General features: G+C 41.6%; 1 protein-coding gene across 3 annotated transcripts in view; it reads right to left on the minus strand.

The window, feature by feature from the left end:
- Positions 1-21718, minus strand: part of gmeb2 (glucocorticoid modulatory element binding protein 2) — a 64401-nt gene that overhangs the window by 4534 nt on the left and 38149 nt on the right. For all 3 annotated transcript variants that reach the window (XM_052031530.1, XM_052031531.1, XM_052031532.1), the window contains 4 exons: positions 20898-21055; positions 16298-16369; positions 15376-15513; positions 4406-4528 (listed from right to left, as the gene is read on the minus strand). In XM_052031530.1, coding sequence (XP_051887490.1) covers positions 4406-4528; positions 15376-15513; positions 16298-16369; positions 20898-21055 — 491 coding nt within the window. The remainder of the gene's footprint in view (positions 1-4405; positions 4529-15375; positions 15514-16297; positions 16370-20897; positions 21056-21718) is intronic.

Genomic DNA, 21718 nt, shown 5'->3' on the forward strand with positions numbered 1-21718 from the left:
GGGAAATGTGGGAGGAAGGGGTTAGATAGTCGTAGGCAAGGTTTAAAGGTCAGCACAACATGGTGGGCCGAAGGGCCTGTATTGTGCTGTACTGTTCTATGTTCTGTATGTTCTGTAATATTGCATGGAATGAGTCAACCTCTGGTCTGTCAGATATTTCTAGGTTAAAATTACATGGTTTAAAGGCCTGCTGGTCAGAATTCAGGACCAACATATTCCTGTGAGGAAGAAACACAAGGATGGCAAGGTGCAGGAATCTTATATGACAAGAGATGTTGCAAATTTAGTCAGAAAGGAAATGGAAGCATATGTAAGGTTTAGAAAGCTGAAATTTGACAGGGCATTTAAGGAATATAAATGAAGCAAGGGATAACTTAAATAGGAAATCAAGAGGGCTAAAAGCAGCCATGAAGTGTCCTTGGCAAGTCCGATTAAAGAGAATCCCAAGGCATTTTATACATGCATTGCAAACAAGAGGGTAACTTGGACCACTCAAGGACAAAGGGGGAAATTTATGCCTGCAGCCAAAGGAAGTGGGTGAGGTACTGAATGAGTACTTCACATCAGTATTCACCAAGAAGAAGGACATGGAAGACAGTGGGATAAGGATGGGTATGCTAATATTCTAGGGCATGTTGATATCAAAAAAGAGGAAGTGTTGGTACTATTGCAAAATATTAAGGTGGAACATTCCCACTGCCTGATGTGAACTATCCCAAATTATTGAGAGAGGCAAAAGAGGAGATTGCTGGGGCCTTGACAGAGATCTTTGAATCCTCTTTAGCCACAGGCAATGTCCCAGAGGACTGGAGAATAGCCAACATTGCTCCTCTATTTAAGAAGGGCAATTGAGACAACCAGGATATTATAGGCCAGTGAGCCTTACATTAATGTGATGGAGATTACTGAAGATTCTGAGGAATAGGATCTACTCACATCTGGAAAAGCATAGACTTATTAGGGATAGTCAGCATGGTTTTGTGAGGGGGAGGTCAGGTCTTACAAACTTGATGAGTTTTTTTTTTGAGGAGAAGATGATTAATGAGGGTAAGGCAGTGAATGTTGTATACATGGACTTCAGTAAATCTTTCAACAAGATCCCTCATAGTAGGTTGATCCAGAAGATTAAGGTACATGGGATCCATGGAGACTTTGTAGACTGGATTCACAACTGGCTTGGTCATAGAAGACAGAGGATAGCGGTGGAGGCGTGTTATTCTGACTGGATGTCTGTAACCAGTGGTGTTCAGCAAGGATCAGTGCTGGGACCTCTGTTGTTTGTGATTAATATATATATGATTTGGACAAAAATGCAGGTGGACTGATTAGTAAGTTTGTAGGCGACACAAAAATTGGTGGAGTTATGAATAGTGAGGAAGATTGTCAAAGGATTCAGCAGGAAATAGACCAGTTAGAAACAGTGGCAGAGAAATAGCAGATGGAGTTCACAGTAAATGGCAGGACCCTTAGGTGCTTGATGTACAGAGGGATCTTGGAATGCAAGACAAATAACTTGCTGAAAATGGCAACACAAATAGTTAGGATGGTAAAGAAGGCATACAGCACACATGCCTTCATTGGTGAGGGTGCTGAGTATAAAAGTCAAGAAGTCATGTTGTATCTGTATAAAAGCTTTGGTTAGGCCACATTTGGAGTACTGTGTATAGTTCTGGTTCCCACATTACAGGAAAGATGTGAAGGCTTTGGAGAGGGTGCAGAAAAGGCTCACCAGGATGTTACTTGGATTAGAGAGTATTAGCTATAAGAAGAGGTTAGACAAAATTGGTTTTCCCTGGAGCGCTGGAGACTGAGGGGTGACCTGATAGAAATCTATAAAATTATAAGAGGCATAGATAGGGTAAATAGTCTTTCTCCCAGGGTGGAAATGTCAAATATGAGAGGGCATATCTTTAAGGTAAGAGGGGGAAAATTTAAAAGGGATTTACAAGGCAAGTTTTTTTTATCCAGAGTGGTAGGTGCCTGGAATGTACTGCCAGGGAAGTGGTAGAAGCAGATGTGATAGCAACATTTAAGAGGCATTTAGAAAGGCACATGAACATGCAGGGAATGGTGGGATATATGTGCAAGCAGATGTGCAGTTCAAATTGGCATCACAGTCGGCACAGACATCGTGGGCCTAAGGGCCTGTTCCTGTTCCATACCGTTCTGTGTTTTATGGTTATAAATGCAAGGCATTTACGTGCCAATTAAAAATTATTCTGGAATTGTGTTCAAAAATGAAGCGCTGCTGCTGATGGCTGACCTCTGAACTAAGGTTAAAAGAATTTATTTGCATCTTGCTCTTGAGAACTTGCTGGTCCAAAATGGCTAGATCGTTTGTGGAGGGAAGCCTTTCATCAGGAGGAGGTAGCAGCAGAACAAAGCCGGCCCACGAAACAGCTAAAAAACAGAATGCTAAGCCATGAGTTTTGATGTACCCCACAACATTATTGGCTGGGGAGTTTTTAGTACTTAGATCCAGTGACCCATTTACTGGAGTAGTATTCAAGTCTTGACACAAGGTGGCTTTATAAAGATGGAAGAAATTTGAAGCATTGCACGCAGATAAGGAAATCAATATATTATGAAGCAGCTTCAACAAAGAAGTAGATGTGAGAGTTCCATTTGAGACCAAATGAGAGGAAGTCAAGAACATCACTAGATATGGCATGTCTCAGTGGAGTCAAAGGAAAGATGTGAAATTTACTGGTGGATGAGGGAAAAAACTAATTTTGAACAACTAAAATGAACAGGATTTTCAGTGCCTCACTGAAGGTTACAGAGGATGAGAAGACGTAATAATATAGACCACAGGGGAATCCCAGCAATAAAAAACCTAGGCTTCATCACTGAAGTTTTTTTATCCCCCAAACATAATGACTTTTTAATGCTATTTTAGGTACTTGTAGTTACTGATCAAAACACAGATATACAATTATCAGAAAGTAGCCCTTTAAAATTTATGAACAATTGAAACAGTCCTACTGAGCTATTCCACATTCTATATTAGAAAATAATGGAGTTTGATGTGCATCTGCTGAGGATGAGCTAAAAAATACAAATTACAAAACAAAAATCAAGTATTTACAATGCAGATCTGAAGTAGCTGCTCTTACTGAATGTCATACTGTCCAGATTGCAAATCAGTTATTAGCAGGATGACCTTTCACAATGACCAGTTACAAAACTGCAGTGGTGCTGCAGGCAAGGTCATGATTATTAATGATAAATGAGAAAAGGAGCATAAACATTCTTCTACTAGTAGTAATTCCTTGTTCATTTTTAGAAACAAAAATGGGAAGTAGGTCTTTAAACTTCCATGAATTTTAAAGGCAAGGCAGAGCTAAAATGAAACAAGATGTGATAAAAGTTTATTATTTTTTTAAATATTTAATTTTATTTATCTGAATGTGCATAGACCACGATCAGCAATTCTGCTGATCCAGCCCCACATGTGGCTACTGCCAAAATAATAAACAAACCCTAGTTCTGAGGAACAAGCATCATCCTAGGGACATATTGGCCAGGGTTTTACAGGCTTTTACCAGGAGTTCTGCAGTAAACTGCCAGTATTTATCCATGCAAGTACCAGCAAACATATCTAAATGTACAAAAATCAAACTTGAAATAGACCCTGCAGAAACACGCCTGCAGAATTTTCCAGGAAAGAAGTCCAAGGTAAATTCCATTGTTTTATAATTAGTGTTTGTAGTAATGTTCTTAATTATTTAATAGTAATTTTAAAGATTGAGGGTTAATTTTAGAATTAATTTTTAATAGTTTTTGAATACTTCTGAATATCAGAGATACTCAGAGACACTGTAAGAAATAGACAGTTATGACAGACTACGATGCTCAGAGCACAGCTTTCCCTTCTGTCGAAGATTTCCTCAGCTCTGGCCTGCCCATGTGACCAGATCTATCAAGCCAAGCTCTGGAGTCATTTCAATTGGGGCCAGTAGGACTTCTCTCAGTCAGTTCTTCTTTACAAACACACATAAGTGCATGACTACTGTTTATTTCAGAGGTAAATGTGGGCAGCAAACCAGAATCAGCAAAATCCAGGCCATAAAAAATTGCATTCCCGAAAACTGTCAAAGGCGAAATCTGTTGGGGTAGGATTACTGCAAAGAAAGTATATGCTGTAATACCCATAGATATGTAAACTATATACACTCAATGGACCATACTACTCTACTGAGATAATAAAACCCCAAAGCAGTTATTAAGTGGATAATGACATGAATGGCAGAATGGAGACCAGACATTGCTGAAAGGGGAATAACAACGAAAGCACCTCAGAAAATTGCAGTGATTGGCACAAGAGAAGATTCTTTGCTTTGTTGTAGTTTTTGACTTAAAGTAACATCTTATAGGAACAGTAAACAAATAGAATTAAACTGACCTGCTAAATCTCGCGTGTACTGCTCTCGGGAACGATCCATTTGACTTTTATGACTCGCCAAAACCTTTTTAACAAGGTCCAGCAGACCAAAGCTTTGTACAATATTATTAAGAATGATTGCATCTGAAAAGTAAACAATATCATGTAGGAAGTATAGTTCATAAAACAAACATTTAAAACAATAAAAACATTTTCCAATAACAAAAAGGGCATCTTCTGAACATTGCGGTTTGTTTGGTATAAATAAATTGAATTTGGAAATTCTGGAAATGATTAGTTTTTGTTTTAAGAATCCAGTTATTTTTACAGCCTAGCCTTAATGAATTGTTAGAAAAATAGAAAATAACAGCAAGAGTAGACAAATCAGCAAGAATCCTACAAGTTTACACTCTATTTGTTATCTCAATCAATTTCTTTATCTTTCTTAGCTAAAATCAAAACTGCTCCCAGTCAACAGGTTTGCTAGTTTGCCTGCCAGCCTGATATGATTCCTCTTCGGACCCAATACCACCCTTAACTTTTGACATCCATCTTTGTATAATTTTACACCAGACAAGAAGGTATAACAGTTGCTGTTCCTGTATTTGTTCCTTCTACATTAGCCATTGCCTATCCAGTTTCAAGCCTTCTAATGAAGTTCTTCAACTTACCATGGAGAACTCACTCATTATACCTTTAGATTGAGATTCAGGACCCAGATTAAACTCAGGGGCTCCCCAGATTACAGAAAACCTAGTTTATGGAAGTCCAACTTGAAGCAAATTCTCACAATTTTTTTAAAATAATTTTTCAAGATTGTTATTATTATTACTATGTTTTGTGGTATTCATTAGCAGGTGAATACAATATATATTCCATTAATTTAGTTATGGGTAGTCATATGATGAATATTTGATGAAATTAAAGAATTATAGGAAGAGTATGCAGAGCAGAATCTCATGGGTAGCTATAGAAAATGGGCGACTCTAACACAGAAAAAAGAAATCGGTTTATGGACAGTTCTCAGGAATGGAATCCTTCTGTAACCTGGGAACTGCCTATACCTCACTTTCCATCTTAATAAATAATTCTAACATGTTTTAGTTATTCGTCCCTAATTGACCCCACATGAGATGGTTATTAACTAAGCCTTTCTTGTTGTGCAATAAAGCATTTATTCATGAAATGCTGTTTATCACAGTTTTACATTGTCCATTTAAATAGAATAATTTAGCACAATGCTGTTTTTTAAATCATCTTCATATTAATACTAACTGTAACATACATGATTAGCCGATGCACAAGCTGGTCCAATATTCATTCTGTATGCATGAGGAGTTCCTATGGAATTATAAGTTTGTTTGGGGGCTGGAGGAGAAGCAAGCAAATTTCAAAACCTCACACTGACAATCAATCTGAAATTCTGCAATGCAGCTTAATGTCATAGAGTTACCATACTTGACTGACAAATGCAATGAAGTTTGTCATTCACAGCTAAATAGTATTACATGGAAAGCCTTGTAACAGAAGGCAGTTTATGGCAAGACTCAGCTTGTCACAGTTATAGACTGATATGGGGCATTAATGCTACGTGTAGAGCCTGGGCAGCCCTTTATCACAGGTAAAGAGAGTTAAGTGAAAGTGAAGTATCAGAGAATACAGAAGGAAATCTATGGACATTTAATAACTTTATATATTCACAATATTTTCATAACATTTTATTTTTAATTATATTATAAACAATCAATTTGCCTACAAGCTTCATAATTAGCAGCAGGGTATTTTTATTGTTAAGTGCCCTTGTAATGAGCTCTGAAATACAATATATTTGGCTGTTATTCTGACCTGTTCTTAAACCTGCTGCTCAAATCCTCCCTAAAGAAATCCAGTTAATTACAGCCAATTTAATTATAGATTAGTAACTGGCTGTAAGTAACAAGTTCCCGAGGGATTAGGAAGGCAAATGGTATGTTGGCCTTTATAGCAAGAGGATTTTAGTGCAGATCTATTGCAATTGTGCAGGGCATTGGTTAGATCATACCTGGAGTCATTTCCTTTCCTGAAAAAAGGATATACTTGCCTGGGGGGAGGTGGGGGGTGGTGAAACAAAGATTTATTGGACTGGTTCCAGCAATGGCAGATTTGCCAAATGAGGGGAGATTGGGTAGACTAGGCCTGAATTCTCCAGTTTAGGAGAATGAAAGGAAATCTCATTGAAGTTACAAAATTCATACACAACTCAAAAAACTGGGTACGGAGGGATGCTTCCCCTGGTTAAGGGGTCTAGAAACAGGTTCAGTCACAGAATAAAACATAGGGCATTTAGAACAGAAGTGAGGAGAAATATCTTCATGTAGAAGGTGATGAATCTTTGCAATTCTCCATCACAGACTGCTTAGGGGGCTCAGTCATCCAGTTCATTCAAAACAGAAATCAAAAGAGTTCTGTATAGTACAGGAATCAAAGGATATGGTGTTGAGGTAAGAAAATAGTGTGGAGGTAAAAATAAGCCATGATCTTGATGAATGACAGAGTCAGCTCAGTAGGCCAAAAGGCCTCCTTCTGCTCCTCTTTCTTACATTCTTACTTAATGACAATTCCCAATCTGGGAATGGGCCTCTAATGTGAAAGACGTATTCTCAATGCAAATAATGAAGATTAAACGTTGAAAATGTACTAATATAAAGGAATTTTGCCTGTATTCCATGTGGATTTATTTTATTAAGAAAATAAATATCAAATAATGTAAGACACAAACATTAATTCCATGTCTTTTTAGAATCTTCATGAACAGTTATTCTTGTAAACTGAGGCATAGTTCCCAGTATAAGCAACATATCTGTGTGCACCAAACATTCTTTGATATTTAGCTAAATGGCTAACTAGAACTTCATGCAAAATTGTTTCTTCAGTTCTGCACCAATAACATAAAAATCAAGGTGTTAGTTGTGTGGGGTGTAACAAACAGCTCTTAGCAAATAATTCCTATTCATGATTGCAGGGAAATGGACATTCACAATGTCATAAAAATCCCTTAATTAACTATACGGCATGTCAAGTCCATAACACATTTTTGGCTATTATTTCAACATCTATTTTAACATTTATTAATAAAGAATATAATCTCTTTGACTTTCTGACTCCCTTTCCTCCTTTATGATGCTCCTTAAATCCGGCCCCAATATATTTTTTTTTACATGGCTCAATGTCAAATTCTGTTGGCTTACCATGTTAACGGTGCTTAATAAATACAAACTGTGATTGATACTCATTCAGCTTCTTACTGCAGAGTTTCAAACTTGCCTACATTAAATTTCATGCATTTGTTCCTGGCACTAATATAACTATATCCAGCTCATTACACATTTTCTAAACGATTTCTCTGTTTAATTTTATATCATCTAAAAACTTTATATTTATGAATACAATTCATTGATGTAAATAAGAAATAGAAACATCAGAACTCTCCGAGCAACTGAATCAGCTAACATAAATTGGTGGAAAACACTTGTTGTTTTCCACCATTCAGCCATTATTTAATATATTTCAAATGTTCACCATGAATTAACACCGATTTAATTCAATAAGAAGCCAATTAGTCAAATGCTTCTTCGGTAATCCAGGGACACTACTTACAAGACTTTCCACTATCCATTTATATATCACTTCCTTAAAAAGTTAAGAAAATTACAAAGTGTGGCGACTCACCGTTTAGTCGGTCGAACCGGCTCGGCAGTCAGGTCGAGCGGCGTCGGAGCGACGAGGCCCAAGATGGCAGCGGGCCTTGTCTTTCCCTGAGCGACGGGGAGAACCCGCGCGCGGGAAAGTCTTGATGACGTAGTACTTACGTCATTGCCGGTTGGATTGGGCAGGAACAATCTCCCTTAAAGGGCCCGCGCAAGGCGGGAAAATAAACCAGTTCTTGTTCGACAATCCTCCGACTAGCGTCTTGTTTTATTTCGCGGTAGCAACCGCTACATTGGGGACCCCGACGGTCCAAACGGATTTTGGACCCGCAAAATGGACGACAGCACAGCAGCCACCACAGTGGCCCTCAAGCTGTCCACCTTTTGGACACTTCGGCCCAGCGTCTGGTTTGACCAGGCCGAAGCACAATTCCACCTTCGGCAGATCACCTCCGACTCCACGAAGTACTACCATGTGGTTAGCTCTCTGGACCAAGAGACAGCTGCCCAGGTTGGAGACTTCATCCAGTCGCCTCCGGAGGAAGATAAGTACCCGGCTTTCAAAGACCTTTTGATTCGGACCTTCGGCCTCTCCCGTCGTGAGCGTGCCGCCCGCCTGCTTCATCTGGACGGCCTGGGGGACAGATCCCCATCCGCCCTAATGAATGAGATGCTGGCATTGGCCGAGGGACACAAGCCATGCCTGATGTTCGAACAGGCCTTCCTCGAACAGCTCCCCGATGACATCCACCTGTTGTTAGCTGACGCCGACTTCAGCAACCCCCGTGAGGTGGCCGCCCGGGCAGATGTCCTGTGGAGGGCCAAGCGCGAGAGCGGTTCGTCCGTCAGTCAAATCACCAGGCCGCAAGCCCAACGCCCGCCTCGCCCGGCCCCAGCAACCGAGCAACCACACCCCAGGAACGCAAACGACGACACGGGTGACCAGCTGTGCTTCTACCATCAGAGGTGGGGTGCGGAGGCCCGTCGATGCCGCCCACCCTGCAAGTTTCAGGGAAATGCCAGGGCCAGCCGCCGCTGATGGCTACGGCGGCTGGCCGCCAACAGAGCCTCCTATTCGTTCAGGACAAGAAATCCGGACGGCGTTTCCTTGTTGATACTGGAGCAGAGGTCAGTATTTTGCCCCCGACCGGCAGCGACACTCGTAACAGGCCACCCGGTCCTCTACTCAATGCCGCCAACGGTACAACGGTACGGTCTTTCGGCACCCATACACTTCAATTACAATTCGGCGGCAGCCGTTTTACCTGGACCTTTACTCTTGCCACCATCGCCCGACCACTCCTAGGAGCCGATTTCCTTCGGGCCCACAACCTGTTAGCCGACCTGCGAGGGAAGCGGTTAGTCCACTCTAGCACCTTCCAGACCTAGCCCCTGGGAGAAATCAGCACACCAGCCCCGCGCCTGGACTCCATTTCCCTTTCTGGCGACGATTTCGCCAAGCTCTTAGCCGAATTCCCATCAATTTTGGCACCTTCGTTTATGAATTTTAGGCCCAAACACGGGGTACAACACCACATCATTACTACAGGGCCACCCCTTCATGCCCGAGCACGACGATTACCTCCAGACAAGCTCCGCCTGGCAAAGGAAGAGTTCCGTCACATGGAGGAGCTGGGGATTGTTCGCATGTCAGACAGCCCCTGGGCCTCCCCCCTGCACATGGTCCCTAAAGCCACCTGAGGGTGGAGGTCCTGCGGCGACTACCGCAGGCTGAATGACGCCACCACCCCGGACCGCTATCCCATCCCTCACATCCAGGACTTCGCAGCGAACTTACACGGGGCCCGCATCTTTTCCAAAGTGGACCTCATTCGGGGATACCACCAAGTCCCGGTCCATCCAGATGATCACCCCATTCGGCCTGTTCGAATTCCTTCGGATGCCGTTCGGCCTTAAGAACGCCGCGCAGACCTTCCAGCGGCTGATGGATGCGGTAGGCCGAGACCTGGACTTTGAGTTCATTTACTTAGACGACATACTGATCGCCAGCCATAACCGCCAGGAACACCTTTCCCACCTCCGCCAGCTGTATTCCCGCCTCCGCGATTTCGGCCTCACGATCAACCCGTCCAAGTGCCAATTCGGACTTGACTCTATCGAATTCCTCGGCCACAAAATCACCAACGACGGGGCAACGCCCTTACCCGCCAAGGCAGATGCTATCCGCCATTTTTCCCGCCCCGACACAGTCAAGGGCCTACAGGAATTCCTTGGGATGGTCAACTTTTACCATCGGTTCATCCCTGCAGCAGCCCGTATTATGTGCCCTCTGTTCTCGCTGCTGGCTGGTAAGGGCAAGGACATCACCTGGACCGACGAGGCTGCGGCTGCTTTCGTTAAGGCCAAAGACGCCCTGGCAGACGCCACGATGCTTGTACACCCTAGGACTGACGTCCCAACCGCCCTCACAGTAGACGCATCCAACACCGCGGTGGGTGGGGTACTGGAACAGCTACTCGAAGGCCACTGGCAACCCTTGGCATTTTTCAGCAAGCACCTTAGACCGCCCGAACTGAAGTACAGCGCTTTTGATCAGGAACTTCTAGTGCTGTATCTGGCGGTCCGGCATTTCCGATACTTTCTAGAAGGCAGGCCTTTCACCGCTTTCACCGATCATAAGCCTTTGTCCTTTGCCTCCTCCAAAGTCTCCGATCCCTGGTCAGCTCGGCAGCAGAGACATTTATCCTACATTTCCGAGTTCACAACTGACATCCAACATGTCTCCGGAAAGGATAATGTCCTTGCTGATGCACTTTCCAGACCGACCATCCACAACCTATCCTTGGGTGTCGACTACACGGCCCTAGCTGACGCACAGCAGGCCGACGACGAACTGCCCAGCTACAGAACCGCAGTCTCGGGCCTGCAGCTCCGAGATTTCTTGGTTGGTCCAGGTCAGCGGACCCTACTTTGCGACGTTGCGACTGGTCAGCCCCGCCCTATAGTCCCTGCAGCCTGGCGGAGATGCGTTATTGACTCGGTACATGGATTGGCACACCCATACATCAGATCAACTGTCCGACTGGTCGCCAGCAAGTTTGTCTGGCATGGCCTGCGCAAACAGGTCAGTGAGTGGGCCCGGACTTGTCTGCACTACCAGACGTCAAAAATCCAGCGACACACCAAGGTCCCGCCACAGCAGTTCGAGCCTACCCGTAGGAGGTTCGACCACATACACGTCGACCTCGTTGGCCCTCTGCCGGTTTCAAGAGGAGCCTGGTACCTCCTTACCATCGTGGACCGGTTCACGAGGTGGCCTGAGGCAACCCCCCTGACTGACATCACAACTGATTCCTGCGCCCGGGCGCTGCGCACAACTTGGGTCTCACATTTTGGTGTTCCGGCCCACATCACTTCAGACAGAGGCACCCAATTCACTTCCAGTCTCTGGACTGCATTAGCGAACCTGCTGGGGACGCAGCTGCACACCATCACGGCCTACCCTCCTCAATCAAATGGGTTGGTGGAACGTTTTCACCGCCATCTGAAATCAGCCTTGATGGCCCGCCTGAAGGGTCCTAACTGGGTTGACGAGCTGCCTTGGGTCCTGCTTGGCATACGCACTGCCCCCAAAGAAGACCTCCGCACTTCGTCAGCTGAGCTTGTGTACGGGGCGCCCCTAGTTGTCCCCAGGGATTTCATACCTGCCCTTCGGGACCAAGGGGAACAACCCCCAGCGGTTCTACAAAGACTGCGCGAGAAGCTTGGCAACTTGGCCCCGATTCCCACCTCACGGCACGGTCAAGCCCCATCCTGCCAGCCCAAGGATCTATGGGACTGTAAGTTTGTTTTTGTTCGCAGGGGCACACCTCGGGCGCCGTTGCAACGACCATATGAGGGACCGTTCCAAGTCATAAGGAATAATGGATCCACCTTTATTTTGGACATTGGAGGCAGGGAACAGGTTTTCACGGCGGACCGCCTCAAACCGGCCCATTTGGATCTGCAGCAACCTGTCGAGGTTGCAACGCCGCGACGCAGAGGCCGGCCCCCTAAGCGGCAGCTGGCACAGCCCGTGGACCTTGGGGACTGTATCGCCGGTGCTGTGGGGGGGTTGCGTGGAGACTCACCGTTTAGTCGGTCGAACCGGCTCGGCAGTCGGGTCGAGCGGCATCGGAGCAACGAGGCCCAAGATGGCGGTGGGCCTCGTCTTTCCCCAAGCGACGGGGAGAACCCGCGCGCGGGAAAGTCTTGATGACGTAGTACTTACGTCATTGCCGGTTGGATTGGGCGGGAACAGTCTCCCTTAAAGGGCCCGCGCAAGGCGGGAAAATAAACCAGTTCTTGTTCGACAATCCTCCGACTAGCGTCTTGTTTTATTTCGCGGTAGCAACCGCTACAACAGGAAATTATTTGTTTTCTACCTAAGCTACCAGTCTAGACATTCACCTGTGCCATATTTTCAGTGTGAAAATCCATATTTTCAGTGTGGAAACAGCATTAGCCACCTTTGTAATGCTGTATCAAAAACTACAGAAGTTATTAGTATCAGTTCCAAAACAATGCAAGGAGAAATCTTCATATAACACTACAGGATCATATTCTCCATGTTGACCGCACATTTTCTCACAGTTCTGACCTATACTGTATTTCTTATTGTGTCATACCACAAAACAACCAACACTCTTTATGCTACTGGGCAACATCGGCAAAGAATGAGTACATGCTACAATAATGCAAGGGGATTGGCAGATTCCATCCAAGTAGGCAGAGGAACCCACATAACTTTCTGAAGAAAAATGCATAAAAGAGGGAAGTTCTTTGTGCTAAGGCTCTCAGGACAAAGTTGTCACGGATGTGTCTATGAGGGCATTAGTGCCCCCTAAGAATATCTACATTTTTGGAAAGCCACAAACCACAGTCAAATGCCTCTTCCAAGTGCAAATGCAAAGTCACATTTATCACAAACGTCAGCAGAGCTATTCTTAACTTCTCCAATGCAACAGTGATCTGCAGAGTGTCACATGTGCCATTAATTACCAAAGGCATCCTGCAAGGATCCAGAGACAAAGTTTTGGAACATGAGGATGACTCAGATTCTGAGAGCAGTGCAAGAATCTTATCACATTAAAAATGGCTAATCAGCGTGTTTCATTGAGCAATTCCTAGCAAACAAATATCTTAAGGTTATTCTCCCCACCTTCGCATGCTTTATTGAGAAGTGTATTCTTCTCAACCTTCTGTACTAAAGCAGGTTATATTTAGTGCAACCTTCTTGAGGTCAATCATGCCTTGTTCAATTTTAAGGGAAAATCTGCTGAAATAACCTGGAGGTATGGTGCCTGGAATCCTAGCTCAGGTAAGTCTACATGAAGTTAGTTTTGCAGAGACTTTTACAGCACTTTGCCTATGATTGCAGGAAAGATGTGACTGGTCTTTCAAATGTTCTTTTTGAGCTTTCAACGTTATCAAAAGCTGATTCTCCTGTGAATGAACAGTGCCGTTAATGATTCATACCCACACAGTTGAAAATCTCACCACAAAAGTATTTGGGTATGGTAACACAATTGGTGTCAAATGGGTGAGATGGATCCTAGAAGCACAATGTTCATGTATTCCTTGCACCAAAAATTCTATACTTTATTAACAAGTGGCATTAACTCGCTTTGAAATTTGCTCAAAATTCCTTCATACCACAATAACACAATTCTCACCTCCCACTGCCATTTTTTGGGCGATGAGGACAAAATTCCAGGCCATGTCCATAGGGAAGGACATGCTGCCCATGCTTTTCCTTGTGAACGCTTGGAACATGAAACAATTACAAATATTAACTATCATAATCTCCCCTCTTTTAGCATGCTTGCACCCTTTATGGTGCACGCTTCTTCTGACTGCTCTTTCACTGTTAAGTGCTTAAACAACTTTACAATAATGCTTTTCATCCGCAGCTTTTGTTTTCTCCAAGACTCTTTGACCCTCTGATCCACATCTTTGCACATTTCTGTGTATTGCAATCCATCCCAAAGAAAACCCCTCACCTCTCCTTGCAGGATTCCCAGAGGTTGTCTTCCCATCTGATTCAGTCCTTATTAGTTTGTCAATTCACTTAAGGTCCCTCCTGTTTAGTGTTTGCTTGCTAGGTACACATTTTCCATGCATGATCAGCATTATGCCTTTAAAGATGTTTTCTACTGAAATGTTGCAGAACAAAAGCCTTAAATTAATTTGTTTAATTAGTTACCTGATTTCTATAAAGCTAGCCCTTCTAAAATTACATACCTATCCCTTACTTTTCAGTATTTCTAAGTTTCAAATTAAAGTAGAACTCACAGGTACCACAACTTCAATATCCCATAAGCTGCCTGGGTTTTTTATCATTACCAAATCAGGATTAGTTTATTGCTTGTGGCATCCATTCCTGAGAGTCATGAAGCATCATGTTTATCAAAATGACTCCAAGCAACTTGAGCATTCCCAATTTAAACCTGTTTGACTGAAACTGCCCCATTAAATGTTTCTATTTTCATACGCCTTCCTATTTTCCCCCATACAGTATTATAATCCTTTCTGCTCAAGTTGCATGCAGTATGCTCTGTAGCATCTAACTGATTTTAACTTTGTCCCTTTTGCATGAAGAATGTCAGATCATATTAGGTTATTAAGCAATTTATATATTCTGTATAATAAATTTCTAAACCTCAGAATCATCCCTGACAAATATGTTTATACCTCAGTTTCCCACACCCCAACATCATCATGTATTTGCCTTCTCACAACTTTGTACTCCTGCAAGCTGTATCTATTTCAAACCTTTTGAGGCCAGAACAGCTCACATCATTCCTAACTAGAATTAGGAATAAGAACAGAAAATGCTGGCAACACTCACAGGTCAGACAAGATCAGTTAATGTTTCAGGTAGAAGACCCTTTGTTGGTCCTCCTGAGTATGCCAGCATTTTCTGTTTTTATTCAAGTTTAGAAATGCTGCCTACTAAAACAATCTAAAGTGTAGGTAAAGAAAAACAATAAAGATGTTTTTAGGTCTTTCTAATTTTGGTGGTAAATTTGCATATTAATTGTATCTGGTTCTTGGTGGATATTCATTTGAGGAAGATTGCTGCAAGACTAGAGATGGTCAAGAAAACCAGGAAACCTTTACAGTACACAAGTCTTCCTGCAGGCACATCTCTCAGGCTCAAGAAAAAATGAATTTGCCTTGCAATGTCATGTTGTAGATTATCACTTATTAAATATATTCCTTAGAATGTGAACTGTCATTTAATTGTATTTTAAATACTTTAAAATTTTTAAACTAAAACTATAATGTTTAAAAGATACATACCTCCAACTTGAAGAGGAGGCTGATGCAGTCTTTGTTGAAGGCCTTTCAGAGTACCTTGCATCTCTTGCTGAAACTCCTGTATAACTTCTTCTAGCAAACCTGCTTCTTTTAAGCCACGCCAAAATGAAAACGCGTCATCTTCGGTATGACAGAAAGTAACAAAATTAATACTAACATCCATAAATAAATTTAGGAAGCCTAACAATGACCATCACAATCAAACAGAGAATATGCTGAAATTTTAGGTTAATCATTCACATCGGTTCCATCCATTGCTTGTGATTGCTCCTCCTCTAGTACAATTGCCTACAAGGATTTTCAAAAATGACACAAATACCAATTACTGTTTCGTTCATTGGCCCTCAACCACAAACTTAAGTTGCAAGAGACTGTGCACATTTTCATAACAGAGGCAGGCAGACATTCATAATGAGACAGTATAGGTCATTGGATCGATTTCAGGGATTATGGTGGGATATAATTGAATGACTGGCAACAAAGAAGGGTGGGAGGAGTGGAGGGTAATAGAGGGTGGAGGTGTCATCTTAGTACAGGCTGGCCCCAAATATGTATCTAATTAGTTAACTCACAGACCTGCCTGCTCAGCATTGTGATTTGAAGACAAAAGGAACACTTCATAGAACAATGACATTGTGATAAAATATTCTACATTCTAACTACGTCCTAATTAACTGTGCAATAACGTTGCGGAAAGAATACATTGTAAATGCTGTAATATAACTCACTTATAGTTAACTTCCTTAAACACACTGGTTTATAAATATTTGAATCAGGCTAACGTACCATGCATAGATTATTCTTAGGTCTAAATTTTCCAACCAGTAGCCAAGTATAAATGCTAATAACATTCAGACCAGCAACTTTTATGCATACGTTATGAACAAGTTTTAAAGCTCAGTACCTCCAATAGCAGAAATCCATTCACAACTGTCTTCACAACTCTCAATTCCAGATGTTGCAGGTGAGCCATTAACTGAAAAAATCAGTAATCAGTCATGAATTAGGTAATGAAGGATTCTTCCGTAAAATAAATAATGTATTAGTCACAGAATCATTCAAAGGAATTTCCCTGTACCTCAATGAAACGTATTTCTGTTTCAGCTGTTCTTAACATCCTTATCTTAGGAGTTCCTCCTTCTCAATGTGGAAGGTTTTAATATACTTGCAGCTGAGGCAATGCCATCTTCATTTGTTTGTCAATTGCCGTTTAATGGTGAATTACAAATAACATATACTGTATGCTGTTTTCAGCATCATATATTAAACTGTTCGTACAATACATTAATTATGAGTGACAGCTTTAGCACATATTTACTGTTTCCCTTAAATCAGATATGGGAGGGGAAACGAAATAAACAAGGCATTTTTGAGCTAATTATCTGGTCATTTTAACTATACTTTTAGGACTACTTGTTTTTAAAGCTGTTTATAATGGTCCTTCCATATTGTTTGTATTCACATTGGAAATATTTTCCATGTGGTGACATATTGAGGGTGGTAAGCCAGGAATGGAGATGTATTCCCTTCACCTTATCCTGGTGAAGCATCAATGCATTGGGCCACTTTCCAGAGTATCTTGAACCATATGGTGAGAAGACATACCTGTTGCCACAGAATTGAGACACACCCCTGGATTGCAGCAAGGAAAAAGTGAAAGTCAGTTCATACTGTAGTATCCAAAGGTCAATAATAGTAATCCCACAAGTTATGAGCTGTGCAACTGCTAATTCTCTGCAACAGGAGATATGCCTGACATTTTAGCCACGTGCAGAATGTGGGCATGGGAAAGCCTTTTTATGACCTCTTCCCCAGCATGTTCACAAGTTTAAAGCTCCATTTGAACAGCTGGGAGAGGTAATAGTGTGTGCAATGCTTTACTTCAGTCTGACTTCTTTCAAACTTGTTGAAGCAGGAAATCATAGCTCTGACATTCATGGTGAGGCATGCAGGAAGCCTAGCGGAAGGCAAACTGGAAAGTATTGGAAGAAAGATCATCGCGCTTTGAGTGCATTTTTTTTTCCATATCAGCCAGATTGACATTTGTTTTCTACTGGGCAAAATAGCCAGCAGTAATTGGGTCCTATTGAAGCAAATTTCTGGCAATCAGAAAAGATCATGGGAAAAAGGGGGTTCATATTGCCAATGTGGTTGGTAGGAGAGATGGCAGAGCTGAAGTGGGGACAGATCATATCAGCAACTGGACAGGGAGGGAGAAGTCATAAAGAATGGGTTTGCAGATGTTGAGGAGGCTGTGATCACTGAGTTTGCCTGAGAGGCCAGGAGATTGCAGTTGTGTTTTGTAATTTCTTGTAACAATCCAATCCCCAACACCCCCGCGGCCCCCCCCCCATTCCACAATCCTTTCCTTTTGAAGGAGGAGGAAGGTTAATATCAATTTCTATCCTTACTGATTAGCAATATCATCCTTCTTTTCATACACCACAAAACTTTAGCAGAAGCAAATAGATCACGGGTCTGGGGAATTAGGATTAGTGGTTGGTCATTCAACATCATATGTAAAATAAGTTTGATGGTTTTTCAAAAGAAAAAGTAGTTCTTGAGTAGTTCATGAGCACCTCTACATTGCCATACTATTCTAAATATAATTTTTCTGAAAAATAATTAAACTATATTATTCCTTTCCAAACATAAAACTAGCATACAAAATGAACCACATTTCTTCAGGTTCTGTTAAATTATCATGAATTGTTTTAAATATAAAGTACTACTGAAATTTTAACCGATCAAAGAAACTTCTTTGAAGTATTTAAAAAGGGTTCTTTTTTTCCTTCTTTTATAAGGTGGTATAACAGAATAAAGATAATAATGTCAAGAACAGGTGCCACAGAAATTCACCTTTCTGTAAGTGCTTCCACTTTTTGAAACATATACTTACTATCCTTCACTTTTCAAAATCCAATTAAGGATAATGAAACTCACATGAGAAAAGATTACCAATCAACAATTGTTATTTTGTTGCATTGTAATATGAGTCTTTTGCATTGTAAACTTAGTCTCGTCTCCTATTAAATTGTGCTGTTTGTGATTGTCTTCTCCACTGCCAGCGAAGCTTTGTGCCAATTCATGCCTTCAAAACCACAGGTGTTCAGTAATTCATACTGAAATTGGCCCCAGGCTTACACTGATGTACTCTTAAGTCCAAGACTTACTGAGTGATAGCTCCACCATGTCTGTCACTATGCTCCACTGCTGGACTCCATGAAGTCTAGCAACAGAGTTTTGTCCTGATGGGACTCCCCAGCATTACACTGGGGAACTCACCTCTGTGATCCTTTATTAGATCAGACCATATATAGGATAGGAGACTTAATTTACTTGAATAGGGATGCTCGGCCTGCAAAATGGGAAAGCAAGTAATTGCTTTTATTGTTTAATCAATTTTAATAGCTTTTCTTTTAAAAATGTCTCCTGATGCTAGATACATCTATAAATTGTTAAATTCATTTATAAGCTTTGAGAGAAAAGAAAATTTCTTCTCCAGCTTGGCCTTCTGTGAAAGTCCATCAGCAGCTTTCCGTGGACAAAGTGTTCGGACTATACTATCCAAGGCCTACTGCCACTGCTGGGATCTCGCTACCCTTCACTGATTAGATCCAGGACCCTGGTCCAGTGAAGTTCCACCACATATCAGTATCAAGTACAAATGTGGGGACAACGCATGTAGCAATTCCAAACAGTGGGCCTCATCCAGTAAGGTTCCCCATTATTATCAGACTAGTCTCAGAGCAAGCCATTCCACAAATCTCTCCTAAACTGAATTTGTCTAGCAAGAATTGAAAAAATATTTCAAACTTTCTCTTTATTACTTTTAATTTCTCTGTTTAACATCAGTCATCAAAGGTGAATTATCCCCTATTCGTCTATTTCTGTGGTGTGCTTACTACGGGGGCAGGCAGCTCTAAAGAAGAATTCCATTGGACCTGCACGTGTAACTAAAATAAATAAAGGGTCAGATCATGCTGACAATAAATCTGTGGTTCAGTAGGGAGCTGTGGATAGTTGTAATTCACTTTACTGTGTTCTGTGATCCAGCGTCTATGCATTATAAAATGCACAGAGGTCCTGAGTGGGCATGCCAAGTTCTCACTCTGTCCCTGGACCCACTGCTGTACCTGGCTCCTCAACTTTATGCCTGTTATTACTTGTGCATTCAGCATGGCTCCAGTCACTTAAACAGGCGACTTTCATCAAATAGGAGTCTTTATTTAAACTTTATTTTAATTAATATTAATGTTTTAATTAATTTCAATAATTCAAATGTACTACATTTATTACTTGATAATTTAATTTTATTTTGTTAGAAACAGTGGGAATACATTTAATAATGTCTCTAATCGTCAGAGACATTTAAAAACAGTAGAAAAGGCCCTTCTCTGCGTGAACTAACAGAAAGCCATCAGGGCAGTTTGTGGACGTGCCCTTGGTTTCCCCTGCTTGCAGCACGTCACCAGCCATGGCCTGTTTCTTTTTGTAGAAGGGTTGAGGGGGCAATGCCAGAAGTACATTAGGAGCTACACAGCTGCAAAAATTAAGTACAGCTGTGAGGGCAATACGGGGGACCAAACGCAAGATACTTGCTAAGCCCAGAGAGATCCGGCTCATTACAACATGTGCCCTTCATTTTGTAATCTCTTAAGTGGAAAAATGCTCAAAGTTTTGCTGATAGCTTCATGTTGTCTATTAGCATTTGCATCAAATAAAGTTCTTTATTAGAAGTCTGATTTTGAATTGAAATAGCTAGCAATAACAAACAAAAAGAAAGTACACTGCACATTCATTCTACTAGATCATTACATCAATTTTCCGCATTATCAGCTATGTCCATGGTTCAAGTGTTCTTTAACAATGTTTACTTTTAAACATCTGTTTTTACTTGGTCTTTCAAGCACACTCCTTACAGGTAATTTTCTAACTTAATTTCTCAGAAATTAGTTAGAATGGTTAGAAACAATGAACTAAATACAATACTTGTAAGTAATGATAGGCGACCTCCAATTGGCTACCTTCACGTCTATCTCACAAGAAGTAAAAATGTATATTCTAGAAATAGCAAGAAAACAAAGAACCTGGATTCATTTGTCACTTGTTACACCCAGTAAATCATTCCTGTTTCTGTTCACTGCTTTTTGTAGGCAAATACATAATATGCATATAGAAAGATTCCACAAGCAGAAGTGGAATGACCCATTAACTTGTTATTGCCAACGTCTACTGAGTAAATAATGCTGACCAAGAATTCTTTCCTCTTCTGTAAATATTATGTCTTTTACAACCAACCCAACAGGTATATGGGGTTTTGTTTTGGTATTTCATCTAAAGTTAGCACCTTACAACCTTCAGTCCTGGAGCAACATTTAAACGTATCTTGATGCAGAGATCAGAATGCTAATGGACCCAAAGAAAACCACTTGTCCGAAGAAACCATCTCTTAATTGACTTACAGCAGAAAAACTCTCCATGGTTATTAACAAACACATTACCATCAGCTATAGCAGGTGTCACTGGGATGTACTCTGTTGATTGCTGGCTGCTTAAAGATGATCTGGCACTGGAAAGATCAATTTTTGTACTACGGCAAGTGTTGGAACACACTTTACTATGTTGGAAGAAATCCATTTCTCCTGAATCCATGATTTTTCTTTAATGAAGTAAAAATAAAAGAAATTCCATTAATAAGTTGCATCTGAAAATTATATATCTGTAACATCAACGAGAAACAAAATGACATCTCAGGTGACAGCTTCTGTATTATGATGCACTACAACATATCTTTTTACAAGGATTCAAGCTCTTGGACAAACAAGACTTCAGGTGATTGTAACAACATTGATTGTCAAGGGTAGATGGCTTGATTCTTTCTTGAAGATTTGACAACTATGTTATTTATCAACCCCTGAGAGTTGTCTAGGCTTTGCTACATGCATGCATGCATAGTTGCTGCATCGACAAAGGAGATGCAAATGCAACTATCTGCACCTTTGGTCTCATCACAGAGGGACAGCCACTGATGAAACAGCAGACGATGTTTGCCTTAGTACACTGACTTGATGAACTCCTTCAGTCCTGTTCTGAGATCGGGATGATTATCTTCCAACAACTACAACTATCTTATTTTGTGAAAGGTACAGTTCCAGCCAGTGTAGATTTCCCCACAACTACCAGTGACAATTTTACCAGGGTTGCTTCATGACACACACAGACAAAAACTGTCAAGGGCCATCATTCACATTTGACCTCTGGAATTTGTTTTGTCAAATTTGGACAAATGCTAAAATGTGGTCAGGAACCAAATGGGAGCAAA

The sequence above is a fragment of the Pristis pectinata genome, chromosome 16 (assembly GCF_009764475.1).
Source record: "Pristis pectinata isolate sPriPec2 chromosome 16, sPriPec2.1.pri, whole genome shotgun sequence".
NCBI lineage: Eukaryota > Metazoa > Chordata > Chondrichthyes > Rhinopristiformes > Pristidae > Pristis > Pristis pectinata.